Raw genomic sequence first — 19,359 nt, 5'->3', positions numbered from 1 at the left:
CTTACTTAAATAAATATATAAGAATAGTTATTTCTCGCATCGTATTATAAACGGCTTTCCGCGGATATAGAATGTACAATTATGAGATTATTAGATTATGAGTTTTTTAGCCGGTGACTTCGTCACTTCGGGGCTAAAAAAACTAGTTTTAATCTTATGATTGTACATTTCTATATTCGTAGAAAGCTGGATATAATACGATGCTAGACATAGTTTTTTCGTATGGATGAGAACCGGTTCCTATCCACCGGATTCGAATGAATACGAGAAAGAAAATTATCGGTACAAAAAAAAACAATAAAACAAGCACTTTTAAAGACAAAATTAACTTTCACAATTTAAGTTTACTCTTAATTTCTATTTTTAATGGTTCATATGAAATATGATTTTATACCTAAAGTGATTATAAATCTTATCAGAAATAATCGTCGTTTTTTTATTAAGCCAAAGTTTTAACAGCTACAACCCATTGCTTTTGTTTACTAAATCAATGGTATCCCTCAAAATGCCAATTTGACCGCTGAAAAACCCACACACATTATCCAATAAGTTAGTTACATGTGCCCACGTTGGGATAAGTCCCCGTGTGGTTATAGTCTCCTGTATGGGCTAGAAATGCTGTTTAAAATATCTTTGGGTGGTGGGTAGTAGAGGGGGGGGGGGGGGTAGTCAAGAAAAAGGTTTAAGTGAAACCACCGATTTTAAACTTGGTTTAAAACAAAAAATTTACTTAAAAGTTATATTTGAAATGTTGTATTATTTTAGGATGTGCCCCGCAGGGATGGAAAGCCCGTAGAGGAAGTGGAAGAGAACACCAGCAGCGGTTTGTTCTCATTTAACCCCCTCAAGGGGGTAACCGATGTTCTATCCAAGTTGCCTCTGATTGGTTGATTTTTAGCCAATCAGAATTCTGTAAAATATTTTTTTTGTATTGCTAGGAAAAAAAAATTACTTTAGTTTGAATTTCTAAATATACGTAAGTCTATTTCTTTATAGGGGTATATATGTATGTCAATTTAGAATATAGATCTACCTATATTTTTTTGTTATTCCATCTATAACTATACCAGTTTATATACTTCCAAAATTATATTCTTAATTGCTTGCTTATGTTTTTTGTAAAATATTAGCCAAAATTTATATCATTAATTTACACGATATTGTTATTGTTTTATATATATATATATATATATATATATTTTGTTAAAAGATATGATTTATAAAAAGTCAAATTTAATACTAATTTTCACGAATTTTTTATTTAGATTTTAATTTTAAAGCCACTTGAAAAGTGACGATAATTTTTGTATAAATTTAATTTTAAACTAACTATAATTCAAACAAAAAATGTTTAACCTAACTAAAATTATAAAAAACAAGGATGACAACATCCATAAAAGCGAAGCACTGAAACGGTAGGACAAACGGACATTAACACTTGTATAGTATCTGAACTGAAAAATCGGAACATAAATGTATAAATGTCGAATCAAAATTGTAGGTAAATTTGTTGAAAAACTGCTTAAAAACAGGATAATGTTTATGGACATACTTACATTTTTGGACTTGATTATAAAGTTGCTTCGCTTATAATATTGTTCTTTGTTGTCCCAGGAATCAATATACCAAAAATCAGATCAATCGGATAATTAAAACACTTGAAAATTTGTTGTTAAAAAAGTAGAAAAATCAACATGTTTAAAATGGACGTACGGACATTCTGGTAATGGTTATAGAGTTGCTACGCTTTCTAAATCGTACCCAACTATTACAGGAATCATCATGCAAAGTTTGAAATCGATAGGACAATTCTAACATGCCTAAATTAACGAATAAAAGCTATCTATCTCGGACGGACGTACGGACGGACGGACGTACGGACGGACGGACGGACGGACCGACCCTAATTATAGAAAAGCTTCGCTTTTAATAAAAGCTTCGCTTTTAAAAATTCTGTAGAAAATGACAATGTTATTCATAAATAGTGCAGCAATGACAATAATTAATTTTATACATTATTATTGAGCCAAAATGTGGTATTACAAAAAGCAGTTTAAATTTGTCTTTTGGTGATTAAATTTTGATTTTTCTCATAGAAATCATTTAAAAGAATTGCATCTTACACGGTAGCCAGATAATTTATTTTTAGTTTGGAAGTACGGACTAAACCTATTTACAGAGTAGCTGCGCTACTAAAAAATTAGTAAAGCCTTGTGATGTGGTATTTAAATTTAGTTTGTTATTATTAATATAGAATTATATCTCAGTTGTACGAATCTCAGATAATCATGTCTTAAATAAAGTTTATCTTTTTATCCCTAAAAAAGCTGTTTTTATTATTTATATTTTTTTACGCAAACACTAAAAATAGGTGTGTTCTTTTTTTGGTTTAATGGCTTCTCTATAATTTTGTATTGTCTGTATTAAAGGATAGCTATTTTTGTGGTATAATTGGGCATGTTTACACCATTAGAGTAAAACATTAGAGGGAGAAAGGGTTAAATAACTTTATCTCCCCATCGCAACCACCTTGTGCAACTTTTCTATTGGGTCATTAAAAATCATCCAATGGTGTCGCTTATATTGACACAGCCAAGTAGCAGAAAATATTATAGAAGTAGACGAAGAAGGTCATTGAAAAAGAAATGGAGGTAGTTGTCTGTATATAAAACATCTATACTATAGATCTGTTTTTACATCTTCATGATCAGATGTACATTGCAGTGTATATGAATTCTATTATAACTAAAGATTTTACTTTATCCAAAGCTAAAGATCTCGGATATTGATGGACCTAATGTTTTGTACTTTTCAAGAAAGCTTTAATGGACATCAATGATTGGTCGGTTCGTTCATCCAGTAGGAATGAAAGAGGATGTGGTAAAGGGGGTGGATGGGAGGATATTTATTTTATCCAGCTACAAGTTTCACTTTCATGTAGTACATGATAATCTTGTGTAAAATCAAAAAATCATTTTTATAGCTTTTTATATAAATGCGCTGTTGCTTTTTAATCATTACTCTATATATACTCGATTTTTTTTTGAGTTTTAATTTGTGGATGTAGTCATTCTGGTTGTTTAGTACTTTAAAACGTTAAGAATTACATCCTTGATTAATTAAGACTAATATTTTAATACCTTTCTTTTTAAATTTGTAATAAGACATCATAAATTACAAAAGTACTCGACATCCGCTATCCAATTCAATATTAAAATCTTGACGGTCAACAGCTTAAACTGCAAACAGAGGTAATTCCAGGGCTCGGCAGCCACACAGTCACCCTCAGCCACGCGTGTGACAATGAGCTTAACGGCTAACTAACCAAACAATAAGCCTCAGCCGCAAATATTTTTTTTTTTTTTAAAGGCACCTTCGGCCCCACTCAACATAAGCCATCCCTAAGCCGCAACCTCACCAAACCGCAACCAAGACCCGCATCCGCACCTAGGCGTCTTCCACATCCACAGCCTCACCCTTCCACACTCATTCTCAGCCGCTCCAACAAATTTTAGTTCAGCAACCAGCAGCTACAGTCATCTGCGGCTGCTTTACTGCCGACTAGTGGTTAATTAGTTACTTAACAAAATAATTTTTCTTAGATGTAATTTTGGTGCTTTCCATAAAGTGCCTCGCGAACACAGAAAAGTCTTCACCCAACGGGAGAAATTTTATACGGGGCGCTTATTCTTGCGGTGACCTAACCATAACGGGCTATCTTGTACCCAATGAAACCTAAACTAATGTTAAACACTAATGCACGAAAAACTCCCAACCTTTCAAATTCTTTTTTCTTCAAATGAGGAAGTAGTTTCAGTAGTCATAAGAAACTTTTTTATCCTTGCTTTCATGAATGTTGTCATCCTTGTTTTCAGCCAAGTAAAATCAGCACTAAGACTTAAGGTGGAAGATCAATTTATCGTTGATTGTCCTATGCCTGTACAGTAGGATATATAAGTTGGGAGGAATTTTAATGTTAGAGGAAGCTTTGAAATCTGCATCAAATTTTAAGAAATTTTTATAAAATTTGTTATTTGTATAATTCTTTATCTTTAAGCGGAAATACAATTTAAGTTTACAAATTTTGACCAATAGAATAGGTGGATTGGAAACTACCTGCGCTCTAATTGGTTGAATGATATACGACACTTAATCTTCTCAAATCAGAGCGCAGATAATTTTCAATCCACCAATCACAGATGTCAAAATTAATTAACCTTAATTGTATTTCCGCTTTTAGATAAAGAATTATACAAAAAACGAATTTTATAAAAAATCCTTAAAATTTGATACAGATTTCAAAGCTCCCTCTAACATTAAAATTCTTTCCAACTTATATATCCTACTGTACAGTGTACTGTACACATGCAATTAATAATTAGGAATAAATGAGGAAAATCTTGTTTAGGACAGCTAATATGATTAATACGTTTTTTTCCAGCATGGCTTCGAATCCGATTAATATCCTGTGGATTAGAACCGGTTCTCAACCATACTGAAAATTTATGTATAGCATTGTATTATTTCCAGTTTTCTAAGAATATGAAAATGTTCAATCATAAGATTAAACCCATTTTTTAGCCCATGCCTTCGGCGTTTCTAGGCAAAAAATGCTAGTTTTAATCTTGTAATTGTCAATTTTTATTTCCGCGGAAAGCTGTTTATAGTACGATGCATTAAATAACTATTAGTTAATCTTATTAATTACCCATATTTTTGTGTCAAGGTTCTCTTCAACAATGATTCTCTTCATTTTGTCTGTCTGTCCGTCGGCGGTTTTATATGACTGGTGTCCCCAAAATTGTTAAGCAAATGAATATGAAAACGTTATTATAAAACTTTGAGGACCAGTGTAATAAACAGCCCATTGTCCCCACTCTCTCTCTCTGTCTAAGCATAGCTTTTTAAAAAGATTTACTTATAAAAATACTAACCCGCGACTGTGGTTCATCAACGTCGGACTGGAAAGACGTTAAAAATGGTTCCTACTGCTACTATGTCAAGTGCGCGACATTTATAGTTAGAGTAGGGGAAATTCCCTGGCCCAAAACAGGCGCAATTCATTATTTTGCACAGTTAGGAATTATCAGACAAAGGTCTTGCAATCAAAGGGTTGGTTGTCTGTTGGGTGTTACTTAACCTCATACTCCGGGTGTTTGGACAGAAAAGGAGACATTTGGCTCCCCTTGGTTATCCTGGGTTGTTAGACTATGTCGTTTGAATGTCATTGACAGCCTCTCCGCCCTTATGAGGTAATTGAAGAGGTATAAATGGGTAAACATTCAAATGCCCCGCCTCAAAAAGCCAGTAATAGAATTTAAAGTTAATATTTTGGACTTCCCATCAAATTCAAGGTAAATTATTCAGGTTTAAACTTAAACCAGGGGTATATATTATGCATGGTTGACCCTGCAAAAGTGGGGGGAAGAATAATAAATATAAGGTTGGGGGAAAAAATGTAAAAAAATTAAGAGAAATGAAAACATTTTTTTCCATTTTTTTCCTCCTTAGTGAAAAAAATAATAAAAGAATATGTGGGATTATATAATAATATGAATAAAATTAAGAATTATGAATGTTTTTTTTCTATTTTTTCACCTTTCTTGATGTAAAAAACTAGTAGGGGGAATGTAAAAAACTAGTAGGGGGAAGAAAAAAAACATTTTGCAGCAGTGCAGTGGTAAAAAAAAATAATCTTGTGTGGAATATACAACCCTGACTTAAAGGTGTTAAGTGGAGAGGGTTGAGTTTCTGTAGAACAAACCAATGAGTGCAGGGGTTGTTAGTTATATATATGTATGCTATGAGAGGGGGGGGTAGAGGAAAGAGGTAAAAGGCTATATAATGCAGGGAGAGGATGGGTTGATCTGTTTATTACACTAGTTAAGTTGAGTGTTCACATATTTCAGCCACTAATTGTAATCTACAGAAGGGTAATTTGTAATTCAAAGAAAATTATGGAGTAGCCCCTCTCTTTACTTGGAATTGTAAAACTTTTAAAAAATCTTTTAAATGTTTATGTTGTATATGTTATGTATTATTTATATGTTTTAACTGAAGAGTAATTAATTTAATTACTTTAAATTAATTTAGTTTCATGATTATGTTTAACAATGGTAGATGAATATTTGCTAGAATTTTAATTTGCTGACCTGTATGCAATCCTAATCATACTACTAATGCTTGATAATTAATGTCAATTCATTTCAGCAGAGATAAGTTTTTAAATTCTATTGGGGACCCTACAATATTGTTGAATCAAATATTAGAAGAACAACAGTATTATTGAATATTTTAAGATAGTTAAGGCTCTTTTTCACATAACTCTATCTATGATCATTTCCTATTTTCTTTAATAGTAATGTATGAACACCAAGCAAGCATGATGTATTTATTGCCATGAAGGGGGGGGGGGGGCGAATAAGAAGTGACACATTTGGACATTTGTGGTGAGGGGTAGCAGAGATATTTTATTATGAGGACAATTATGAGAGAGACACATAAGGTGAGGGAGGGAGGAGTCACATAAGACAGCTAAATAACTCCTAAATAATAAAGAAAAAATCATATTTTAATTTTTTTTTCAATTTAACATATTTGAATATTTTAATAATTTTTTTAACATATTTTTTCCAACATAACACACAATAATAAAATGTCTATTTTAGTAAGTTTTTTTTATAAATTACCATTTTTGAGCATTTCAATCAGTTTTTTTAAAAAACTCAACATATTTTTTCAAAATTATTTGAATATTTTGGCACAAAATAACAAAGCAGTTTAAAAATTCTATCTATAATGCTTATTAGCGCTGTTCAGGGTGTTCAACCCCAATAATTAACATTGAGACCTTTAAAATTAGGCGGGAAATTAAAATACCCTATTGCTGGGTTTCTCAGGCCCGGGCTATGTGATACCTCGTCCGTATAAATATACTAATTAATGTTTAATTTAAGGAGCTTAGCTTTTTTCAAGGATCTTAAGGGATATACGACAATGGTTGACAAATTGATATACATCCACAACTATGTTAAACAAAATTAATCTAGATTAGAAATATTGGTAGGTTTAGAAACTATCGGTCAAAATTCAATAAAAGCATCCAAAATGTTTGAGCCAACAAATAAGATAACGTGGGGATAAAACATTGGGTTTTACTAAAATTTACAATCAAACGACCCATCCCATCCTCGCTTTTATGGTTGTTTTTAAAATTAGGGTCGGTCCGTCCGTAAGTCCGTCTGAGACGGATAGCTTTTTTTGTTAATTAACGCATGTTAGAATTGTCCTATCGATTTCAAACTCTGTATGCTGATTCCTGTAGTAGCTAGGTACAATTAAGAAAGAGTAACAACTCTATAATCATTACCAGAATGTTCGTACGTCCATCTTAAAGATGTTTATTATTCTACTTTTATAACAACAAATTTTATGTGATCTAATTATCCGATTGATCTGACTTTTGGTATATTGATTCCAGATACAACAAAGTACAATATTATAAGCGAAGCAACTCTATAATCAAGTCCTATAAATGTAAGTATGTCCATAAACATTATCCTGTATCAAGCAGTTTTTCAACAAATTTACTTACAATTTTGCTTCGACTCTTATACATTTATATTCTGATTATTCAGTTCTGACACTGTACAAGTGTTAATGTGCGTTTGTCCTACCGTTTCAGTGCTTCGCTTTATGGATGTTATCATCCTTGTTATTCTAATTTTGATATAAATATTATATGGCCCTGTTTATGTCATAACCATATGATATTTGTGGCACCCGAAGAAAAAAAAAGTTTTCGACGATTTTTTTCGTCAGTCAAAATCTATTTAATATTTAACATTGTCTTATTTTATTTTGGATTTAGTCTTACATGCTACTTTAACATGAATAACAAAAATATTTCTTAAAAAAAGATCTTTTGAACTATTATTGTTCCATATGAAATTGCCAGGGATGTGGAGCCGTTGTTTTTAAGGTGAAAAAAAAGTAGAGCTTTTGGGTGGCATACGCTTCGGCTCCAGCTCACCATGTCCATCACTGGAGATTGTTAATAGGCCTATTCCTATACATTTCCAACGATAGAAAGGGTTTCCTAAATACTCATTTTTATTTTATTATTATATACTAGCGGCTACGCCCCCTAGAAGCCTCTGGGGGCACTTAAGGTAGGAGAGGGAAAAGTCGACCTAATCCCATTTTAAACTTAAAGTCCAAAAGAGTAACAAAATATTTTTTTGGGGGGGAAGGAGGGTGAAGACACCATCCTAAAAATAGTTTAAAACCTTTTCAGGACCTATATAAGAAGCTTCACTGTAAAGGAGAACAATATCGGTTCATGCAGCGGTTTGCGAGATCCTTCGGGACAGACAAAAAACGTGTTCTACTTTATATAATAGGATATTACTCATAGACCAGCTATGACAATTTTATGGGATTTTGCCCAATATTGTTTCATATTATTGTTTCATATTATTTAGTGTTAATAGGTCAATATGACACCATTGACTAGTATAATAATCAGGGAGGTAGGGGATATTGGGCTGATTTTTACACAAGTCCCGAAAGTTTTATAAAAGCGTTTTCCTATTTGTTGCCTTAACAACTTTGAGGACTTTTGTTGAATTTCTATTGGTTCGTATATTAAGATTGTCCAAACGTTTCAACCACTAATTGTAATCTATAGAAGGGGTAATTTTGTTTATCATCATTGGGGATGTACATCAATTTATCGGCCTTGTTTTTTTCTGTTTCGACCCCCTAATAATAATCCTTTATTTGATATTAATATGTGTGTGTCTGATGTCACTAAAGTAAACGGAAAGTAAACATATAATAATGAATCTGTGTTTACTAACTCAACAGATTTCGATATATTTAGATAGAGGATAAAACAAGCAGAGGGTTTTTAATACCCAGGTTTTTAAATAAATTTTTAAAAACTTCTTGACTAAAAAATTCACCACCAGAAAAATTCTTTACCCTAGGGGTAACAAATTTTGGGGAGGTTAAAATAAATTTTGAGGGCTTCGCGCACCATTAAACCTTCTCCCCAATGAAATTACCTTTCCTTACCGGGTATTTTACCCCCCCCCCCCCATCAAAATAATTACATTTAGGGAAGGTTCGTCCATCGCAACATAATTACCAAATACTTTATAGGAATACTAGCGGCTACGCCCCTAGAGGCCTCTAGGGGCACTTGAGGAGGAGAAAGTCGAATTTAATAATTCAATTTCTTATTTTAGAATTTTAAAAAAAATTTAATTTTGGGGGGGGGGGGGGCGAAAATTTTTTAAATTTTAGTTAAAAAAATTTAATTTTTTTTTTTTTGGGAGGGGGGGGTTGGATTTTTCATTTTTGGGGGGGGGTTGGGGGTGTCCCACCCTCCAAGAAAATAGTTATAAACCTTCCCGGGACCTTTGAGAAGCTACCCTGTTAAGAAGAACCCTATCGGTTCAGCGGTTAGCGAGATCCTTCGGTACAAACACACACACAAACACACAAACATACTGTTACTTTATTATAAGGATTCTATTTTGATGTTTCTTGAACATTAAACTGTTATACATATATGTGAAGAAAGTCGCTGAAAAAAAATTCAGACGTCATGAAAATGAGGAATGAGGAGAGAAGGGGTAGGAAAGAAGACCCCTAAAAAAGATTGGATAATCCCTCATTTTTTGACGTCATATGCTGATTTTTTTAACGACTTTCTTTACGTACAACTGTTTTCTTTATTAGAATAGTTTGAATCAATCTAAACCTTTAATCTGTTATAAAGCAACTATCAAATTCATTTCTGTTTTAGGTCATATAAAATAAACCATGTACCTACTTAACTACAGTTTATTTTTTTATAGCTTTCTTTATAGAAAACTAGTAGCTTCGACTTTAGCTTTCAGAAATAATTCCTTATGAGGTAGGTATGATTTATACCCCCCCCCCCCCATTTGTGTACATACAATAAAACAAGGATGAAAACATCCATAAAAGCGAAGCTCTGAAACGATATGCCAGACGAACATTAACTCTTGTAGAGTGTCAGAACTGTATATACAAAATATGAATATATAAGGTTTGACAAAATTTTACGTAAATTTGTCGCAAAACTTCTTAAATACTGAATTCTGTTTAAGGACATACTGACATTTTTAGGACTTGATTAAAGAGATACTTCGCTCAATATATTGTACCTTATTGCAATAGGAATCAGTATTCCAAAAATCAGATTAATCGGATGATTTTATCACATAAAAAATAGTTGTTAAAAAAGTAAAAAAATCTACATTTTTAAAATGAAAGTACGGACATTCTGACAGTGATTATAGAGTTTTTACGCTTTCTAAATCGTACCTAACTAGTATAGCAAAGTTTGAAACCGATAGGACAATTCTAACTTGCCTAAATTAACGAAATGAGCTATCTATTCCGGACGTACGGACCGACCTTAATTATAGAAAAGCTTCGCTTTTTAAAAATACAAAAACTAACCATTAACTTTTATTTTGAACCAGTAGTAAAAATAAAGGAATTGTTATACCCATCCGTACAGATGTGATTTTAATCAGTAAAAATTAATCATAATCATTTATAAATATGACATTACATTCTCTTTAAAAAAAAACTATAGAGCAATTTCAAAATGTCTTTCCGTAAAATGAAATCATAAATCATAATTTAATCTAATTTTTGAAACATATTATTTACGTAGATTTTTTCCAAATTATTTCAAAGATTTTCTGAACAAAAGTATAAATATGTACAAAATATTAACATAACATGAAGAAATAATTAACATTTTACTGAAGTTATTTTGAAAATGCTCTGTAAACATAAATTTATTTATCATATAATACACATAGTTTTAATAATAATTAAATAGGAGTTTTTAAGGGGATTTATTTCTAGGCCACAGCTATAAAGAACAGCCGACATTTTTTACATTAAAATTAACATACAGACTGAGACAATTGTACTTCTTAGTTAAACTTTTTTTTACAAATGAAGGCTTGAGTCTTATAGCTGTGGGCTATAAACGATTACAAGTATTTAATACATAATATAAGAACTAGTTTTCTGTTTGTTTATACCTAGTTTTTGAAGCGCTTATATTTATCCATTATCCAATTCATTTTCTGTGGATACAGTTACATATTACAGTTCCATATTCATGACATAATTATACGAGTTGTTTCTTTTTTAATTTATTTTACCAAATGGCGGATTACTTTTTGCCGTCCATAAATATATTTTTTAATCACGGTATTTTTAAGCAAGCCTTTTCTTTTACACAAGGACTGCTTGATTTTTATTGTTATCTTTTTATATTTTCAATTCAGCCACTGAGGCCTTTTTTGGGGGGATTTTTTCTTGAAATGCTTTTTTTCTGACAACGGTCTTGTAGCATAGTTTTTCTTCTTCTGCCATCAAACTATGCTTTTTTGTCCATTGAAACTTTGTCTACTCGCTCTGCTTATTCTTTCTGAAAAAAAGAAAAAAAGTTGTGAAATATTACTAAATTTTGCAGGCTAATTATTCATAGTTTGTAGGTCCATAAATTTTGATATTGGCTTTAATGGTGCATCCTAACAGATTTTAAAATTTAGTATCCAACAAATTTATACAAAAAGTGAACAAAATTAGTTTTAGATTCGTTTATTGCTGTTATTAAATTAACATAGGGCTATTCAAAAAGTCTTAATTTAAAAAAATTTTTTTGCATGAAATAACACTTGGGCGATAGTCGACGTAAATATCAGCTAACATAATAACAATATGTCAGTTGCAAACACTGTAAGTCATTGCTTATCGACAATTAACTATGTCAATTATTGCTCTATCATTCAACAGAATTTACAAATTACATTTTATCTTTTTTAATTGAGTTTAAAAATACTAGCGACTGCGCCCCTAGCTTTTAGGGGTTCTGGATTCAAAGGGATAAAGAAAGGACGTAAAAAATAGCCTAAACAATATAAAAAATTAAATAGCTTAAATCCATCGTGGGACCTATGTGTAGCTTTCCCAAAATGGAGAACTCAGTCTGTTTAATAGATAACGTAATTTTAGGCTTTATAACTAAAACTTGAACCCTTCATGAATTCTGAAAATACTAAAAATAATTTAAAAAGGCCATAAAACACGCCCAACAAGACAGTGCAAAATTTTCCAAGCAACCAGGAAAAGAAGGGTATGAGAAATGGGGGGGGGGGGAGGGGAGAAGTATTCTGGTTAATTCAATGGTGATAAAGATAATTTCCCCTGGGTCCACTCTACTTGATCAAATTTAATTTCACGTACACATATTCTTCAGACTCCCCCTGCAACCCCCCCCCAAACACAGCCCAAATCCAGGGAAGAAGGGGACATTGGGCTGTTAATTACACTAGTCCCCAAAGTTTTTGATAATGTTTTATTATTCGTTTGCTTACAATTTTGGAGCCCTAATTGAATTTTGATTGGTTGGTTCATTAATTTGAGTGTCCAAACTTTTCAATCACTAATTGTAATCTACGAAAGGGGTAATTTTGTGTCTCATCATTAAGGATGTACATTAATTATTGTCCATTGTCATATCCCTTTAGATCCCTGTACCATATCTCTCTACATAAATCTCAGGGTAAAGGGAAAGCTAAAAATGAAAAGAAATTTGAAATTTTTTAATTCAACACCCACTCTATAAATATTAACTAGAGTTTAAGAAAATTAATTGTCGTCAAATAAACAAATTGAATGCAATAATGCAAATTTGGTGTTTAATTGACAGTAACTGCCAAATTTGACATTACTTTTAGTTCATTTTAGTTCATATTGCTGTTTTTGCACATAATTGTCATGAATTGCCATTTGATTATCTCTTTATTTCTGGTAAAGTTCTAGGACATTCATGGGAAAGAAGAAATTTTACAAGTTTTCAGATTTATGGCGGCAAATATGAATATTTTTATTCATGAAGATTTTTTTAAAAGCATCAAATGAATAATATTTTCCTGAAAGAATTTGATTAAAATCATTGAAAAATTTTGGGTAAAGTCCCTTTCGTGGCAACACTCCTTAAGAGGCGATTCTTCGTTTTTTCACAGTAGCTTTTCTCCTATTTCTAGCCCCTGCGGGGCAAATTGCCTAACCCTGTGGGGCAATCACCTAACCCAATATAACATAACCTAACCTAAAAGCCATTTTAAAAATACGACGAATCGCCCCTTAAGGGGCGTTGCCATCAAAAGAACTATTCCCAAAATTTCTATGTAATTAAAACTTTTTCATTGCTCTAACTTATTAATGATTAATTACACATATATATAATGTTGCATTTAATGTCAGTTAAACTTTAACAAAACATTTGATACAATACACTTTGGATCATTGAAAGAAAACTAAGTGGCGGGTTTTATCGTATTTTCACAGTAACTTTTGACTTTTATGGTTATGGAAATGTTAAAGATTGCCCCGCAGACATAGGAGAAAAGCTACTGTGAAAATACTATGAATCGTTTTCTTTCCATAAACATAAAATTTTAAATCTTTTTTTTTATTCTTTTTATTATCTAACCTAAAAACATGAATGATAATTGAAAAGTTTAAGGAAAAAATTAACAAAAAGACAGGGGGTTAAGATAAAATAAAAGGTGAGGCTAGCGGAAAGGGTTATGAAAAGTTGGCAAGCCCTTCATGATTTCTGCTTCCTGCTTATAAAATGAAAATTTTAACCCTCCAAAGTTTTGATTCCCCTCTGTGCCACAACCATTTTTTTGACTCTTCACTTGGAAAGTTTGATGAAAAATTGTATGCACAGAGGAGGAATAACTTTTTTTTTCTACGAGTAGCGCAGCTTCTCTTAATTTAGGCTTTGTGATGCGTCAGTCTGTATATTTATAAACTAATTTAAAAAGAATGAGAAATAAAGTTTGATTTTATGTTGTAATTAATGAAATTATATGCTAATAAATGTAATTTATTTGGTACTGACGGTTATGCCCCTAGAGGCCTCTGGTGGAACGTAAAATGTTTGACATTAAGTCTATGTTAAGATCAGCTGTTAACAAAAAAATATCTAAAAGTCTGCTGGCGCTGGTTTCGGAGAACATGATTTTTTTGGCCAGGACATATGAGAAGCTTTTCAGAAGAACTGTATCGGTTCAGCGGTAAGCTAGATCCTTCGGTAAAACAGACAGACACACACACACACAGATCCTAGGATTGCTATGCTACTTATGTACATGATTGTCCCCGGTTTGTTGAAGTTTTGGTTATGTATGTGTTTTGGAGTGCGTGTGTGTGTGGAGTGGTGTGTGTATATTGCATATTAAATAAACATGAATATTCAAAGAATAAAGACAGTGTCCGCTCCGCGATAACCCAGTAAGAGAGAGAGGGGACAATGGGCTGTTTATCACACTAGTCCCCAATGTTTTTTGATAACGTTTTCTTATTCCTTGGCGTGACAATTTTTGGGACTAGAGAATTTTAATTGGTTGATTCATTAAGTTAGTGTTCAACCGTTCCAACCAATAATTCTAAATCTTCAGAAGAGGTGATTTTGTTTCTTATTATTGGAGATGTACATCAATTTGTCGGCCATTTTCTTATCTTTTTAGATCCCTGGCGATAAATTGAACAACAAATCTATAGATGAAATAAGCAATAAGATAATTATGTCCATTAAAAGCGAAGCGAAGCAACAATATTTGTAGCAGAGTGTCATAAAATTAAGTATTAACTTTGGAAATTAATTTTACAAAATATTTTTAAATTTTCAGAATTTAATGTCCTAAAAGGGGCCCGATGGGATTTATAAGCCACGTTTATTTTTATATTATAACATATCTTAGCTTAGTTAAAAAGCTAACTTCATATAGGCTTTTTGAGAGGGAGGGAGAGAGAGGGTGTTTTTATTTGCGCATTTTAAACAACAAGGACAGTGGCGCAAAATAAAGTTTACAACAATTTTGATGACGTAGGTAGAACCCACTACAGATCCTGTCTTAATGTTTAATAGAGGCTAGGTACATAAAGAAAATATGGAAAGTTTGACACCGATCTCGTTCAGGTTTTATGCTATTTTACGAATAGGAATTAGTAAACCACTAAAAAATGCCTAAATATTGAAGAAAAACCAATTAGACAAAAATTAAGACTGTTCAAATAAGAAAAAAATGATTGTTTATCATTAAAAATGAATTTAGATGACTAAATCCTTGCTTCTCTGATAAACCATGGCATGGAAAATAATTTTTTCTTCTTTGCTACAAAATTTTAAAACATAATAATTATATTTTGTGAAAAAATAAAAGGCATCCAGTGATATATAGGAGACAATTGTCTATTAATTACAAAAATGTTATATAATAGTGTTTTCTTATTCGTTGGCTTAACAACTTTGGGCACTATTAGTGAATTTTGATTGGTTGGTTCATTAAGTTAAATGTTAAATGTATCATAATCTACAGAAGGGGTAATCTTATGTATCATGATTGGGAATGTACATCAATTATCGGCCATTGTCTTATCCCTTTAGATAAAAGCAGCACTGGTAAAAAAGATATTTGTTAAATTGACATGCGAACTACTTATCCTTTTAATAGAGTAGCTACGCGACCATTAATACATTAAAAACTAAACCAATGCCCTAGAGTATATTTTAGCAATAAATATTGAAATGCATTTCTAATAAAAATTGTCTTTAAATTATGAGTTTTAAAATGATATTTGAATGTTGAGCATATCGTCATGAATAGGTTTTTAATTTTGTTATCATTAACTATAATTACTTCAATATTGTATAGACTTTATACCAATTACCTGCCAAAAACTAATATAGGAACCAATTTACATTTCCTTTTGTAGTTCCAAATCCAAATTATGCTTCATATTCAATTATTTAAATTCATTTGGAATGGTGATTAATACCCAGCTTTGATGTTAACTAACATAGGTTTGTTGATAAAATCAGTTATAAAACAAGTATTAGCATGTTTATAAGTAGCTCAGCTATAACAATCTAAAGGAATTAGGTAATGGAGGATAAATTTGCTTGCAACCCCAATGATTTTGAACAAATTTTCCCCTGCTGTTGATAGAGGGGCAATAAGCTGTTTTTTACACTAATCCCCAAAGTTATATAGTAACCAACTTTAAGGACTTTAGTAAATTTTGATTGGTTAATTCATAAATTTGATTTTTGAAAGTTTCAGTCACTAATTTTAATCTACAAAAGGGGTAATTTTGTGTATCATCATTAGGGTTGTAAATCAATTTATCGGCTATTGTCTTATACCTGGTATTATGTAGAAACAATAATAGCAACGATGTCAAACATGAAATATCTGGTTTAGAAAAAAATGTACCGTAAAAAGTAATATATTGCAGGAATTTTAAGGTATAAGACATTGGAGAATAAAATTTATAACCCCGATAATGATAAACAAAATTTCCCTTTCTGAAGATCAAAATTATTCGTTCAAAAGTTTGGATACAATATGTTTTTAACCAACCAATTCAATAAAAGAACCCAATGTTTAAGAGCATATGTATAAGATTACATGGTTACAAAACTTTGGATACCAGTATAATATACACAGTCTAATATCCCCTCCCTTCTTGAATATGTTGTCAAAGTGAATAAGCCAGTTTAATGAAGAAAAATATGGTGTACTTTCAATTCCGCAAATATTGACAGGAAAAAAATTTGTCGTCAATCTCATATGGATCTCTCTCATTGTTCAGTACTGTCTTCCCGTAGGAGGGGAGGGAATGAGGTAAAGGGGGTGGATGGGGGTTTACTGCTATTTTAGTCAGCATTAAGCAGACATTACAGAACGCGGAAAGGATGGTACACCGAAGAAAAATCTAGTTTACTTTGTCTTTTAGAACAAAGAATAGTTAATCTTTAATCAAACTAACTTTTTCTCTCTCTCCCTTTCTCCAATTTCTCTGTCTCTCTCTCCCTCTCTTTCTTTCTCCCTCTACTCTCTCTATCTATCTCTTTCTTTTCTCTCACTCTCTCTTTCGTGGCTCAACAAGGACAATAATTTTCAAAGGAAGAGTATCCTTGACAAGCTGATTTTATATTTCATGTAGTAAATGAGAGTTAGATGTTATGCAAAAATATAGAAAAATCTTTTCTCGTATTCATTCAAATCTGGTGGATAGGAACCGGTTCTTATCCATACGAAAAAACTATGTCTAGCATCATAAGATTAAAACCAGTTTTTTTAGCCCGTGCCTTCGGCACCTCGGGACTGAAAAATCTGGTTTTAATCTTATAATTGTACATTCTATATCCGCGGAAAGCTGTTTATAATACGATGCGAGAAATATCTATTCTACAACTAGGTTGACAGGGAGGGAGGGAGGCTACAGTGGACTTTAACTTTCACTGCTTCCTAAAGTTTTATAAACTCATAATTTAATTGGGTACTTCATGCATCTTGATTCGTTGGTTTAGACTAGAAGTGTCCAAACTTTTCAACATCAATTTATCACCCATTGTCTTATCCCTTAAGATTCCAGAGATTCAAAAACCCATCTCTGTCATTACCCAAGTTAGAGAGTAGCCTCACTACGAAAAAGGAAGTGTCATTGATAATTTACACAAAAAATCTTCTTACTTTTTCTGTGATGTATCAGAAAAATAAAGATTTATATAACATTTTATCATAGCTAACATAGCTTTAAAATCAAATATCTTAGGGGATAATACAATGGATATAAAATAATATACATCCCAATGATGATAAACAAAATTTTGTAGATAAAAATGATAGGTGTTTATACTACTAGTTTTTAACGATCAAATCCCAGAGTACCCATAGTTTTTGAGCCAGCAATTGAGATAGAATAGTTTAAAAACTTTGGGTACCAGTGTAATTTACAGTTCAATTTTCTTCCTTCCCTACTTTGCAAGGCTACTCTATAAATGAACGTTTCTGGATGGAATTTAAAAATTACCTGTATGATTTTTGGGAGCAGACAGTTTTCTAATACGACATCTGAAAAAAAATAATTTCAAAATAAATCGTCTAAATTTACTTTTTAATCAATTGTTTCGTGTATAACATTACTCCGAGAGATACAGGGACCGCACAATGGATTATAAATTAATCTTTATCTTACAAATTAAATCATTTCTGCTATTCGTTGGACTATAATTTTGTCAAAAGAAATTGATCGTGGATTAATTTTACCCCAAATATCCTCACCCTGGATGGAAATTATGTATCAGTACAGAAGCGAACATAATTTCCTATTTTTAGAAAAAGAAAAACACGTTTAAGAAGAAGGGAAAGGAGTAAAAAGAGATCTATAACTTTACCAATAATAAAATTTAGCAAAAAAGGCATAAATTCATGAGTAGGGCAACAATAATTTGATAAAAAATATCATTAAGACACAACAAAATATTACTTCTTCTTACTGTAGCATATTCAAATCTGTTAACTCACAAGAAAGTTATTAAAGTTTGTAAGAATATAAATACTTTTTAAAATTAAATTTGACTTTTGCTATTCTAATACTTTTTTGTGTGTAGTTTTAAATTCTTATAAAATTTGTAATCTTGTGGATTAATAGACTGATGATAACAAAATAGAAATATAAATTGGATAGAACTATCTAATAGAGGTGAACGAAGTTGAAAACTCTATCTATGTACTTTTTATGGCAGTCTTAACCATCTATATTTAATGGTATTTTGTTGACTAATAATATGACTTTACTTTAATTTTGATAGAATAGTAGTGGGACAAAGTGTCACAAAAATCAGTCATATGACGTCATCTTTTTTAGGAGTTTTCTTGCCCACTTCTCCTCTCATCTCCCTCATTTTTATGACGTCACATGGCTATTTTTTGAGTAATTTTGTTCCTCTACTATAATTGTTTTTCAAGGGTCCCTTAAAGGGAGTGGATAACAAAAACTAACACTGGATAGCTCTCTACTCAGCTCTATTGTTCAAAGATAGAATAAGATTATTTTGTTTGTAAAGAAAGTGTTAGAACAAGTTTTTATACACGTAATAAATGATTCTTAACACAAGGATCAACTGAAAATTGATTGCCAATTTCTTCCCTAATTTCCGAAGTTGTACAGCAGATAACTCAAAAATTACAAAACCTATTTTTAGATATATAGCGATAAAATGTATAAACGGTTTATACATTATACATTAAAAATTTTAATTTTTAATTTTTTTTTTTGAAGTTTGAAGCTTTTTTAGCTAGTAGTAAATATTGAAATAGGATGAGAAAACTATGTACACAATCGGCAACTCAAATTCAGCTGACCTAACACAAGACCTACAACTATATTTCTTTACTTAAAGGTTAGTTTATTGACACTACCTGCCAAATAATT

At 31.6% G+C, this 19,359-nt stretch overlaps 2 protein-coding genes across 3 annotated transcripts in view; one reads left to right on the top strand and one right to left on the bottom strand.

The window, feature by feature from the left end:
* The window catches only part of LOC145334822 (carboxypeptidase M-like), a 47,770-nt gene extending 45,444 nt beyond the window's left edge, over nucleotides 1-2,326 (top strand). The window contains exon 16 of the mRNA XM_080180450.1: nucleotides 766-2,326. Within this exon, the coding sequence (XP_080036576.1) occupies nucleotides 766-891 (126 nt within the window). The 3' untranslated portion in view covers nucleotides 892-2,326. The remainder of the gene's footprint in view (nucleotides 1-765) is intronic.
* Nucleotides 2,327-10,493: 8,167 nt separating this feature from the next.
* Nucleotides 10,494-19,359, bottom strand: part of jeb (low-density lipoprotein receptor domain-containing jelly belly protein) — a 43,626-nt gene continuing 34,760 nt past the window's right edge. For both annotated transcript variants that reach the window (XM_080179984.1, XM_080179983.1), the window contains 2 exons: nucleotides 17,956-17,996; nucleotides 10,494-11,488 (listed from right to left, as the gene is read on the bottom strand). The gene's annotated coding sequence lies outside the window, so the exon portion shown is untranslated. The remainder of the gene's footprint in view (nucleotides 11,489-17,955; nucleotides 17,997-19,359) is intronic.

The sequence above is a fragment of the Acartia tonsa genome, chromosome 12 (genome assembly GCF_053477335.1).
Source record: "Acartia tonsa isolate MP-2025a chromosome 12, ASM5347733v1, whole genome shotgun sequence".
In the NCBI taxonomy this organism is placed as follows: domain Eukaryota; kingdom Metazoa; phylum Arthropoda; class Copepoda; order Calanoida; family Acartiidae; genus Acartia; species Acartia tonsa.
This window is presented reverse-complemented; position numbering and strand designations above follow the sequence as displayed.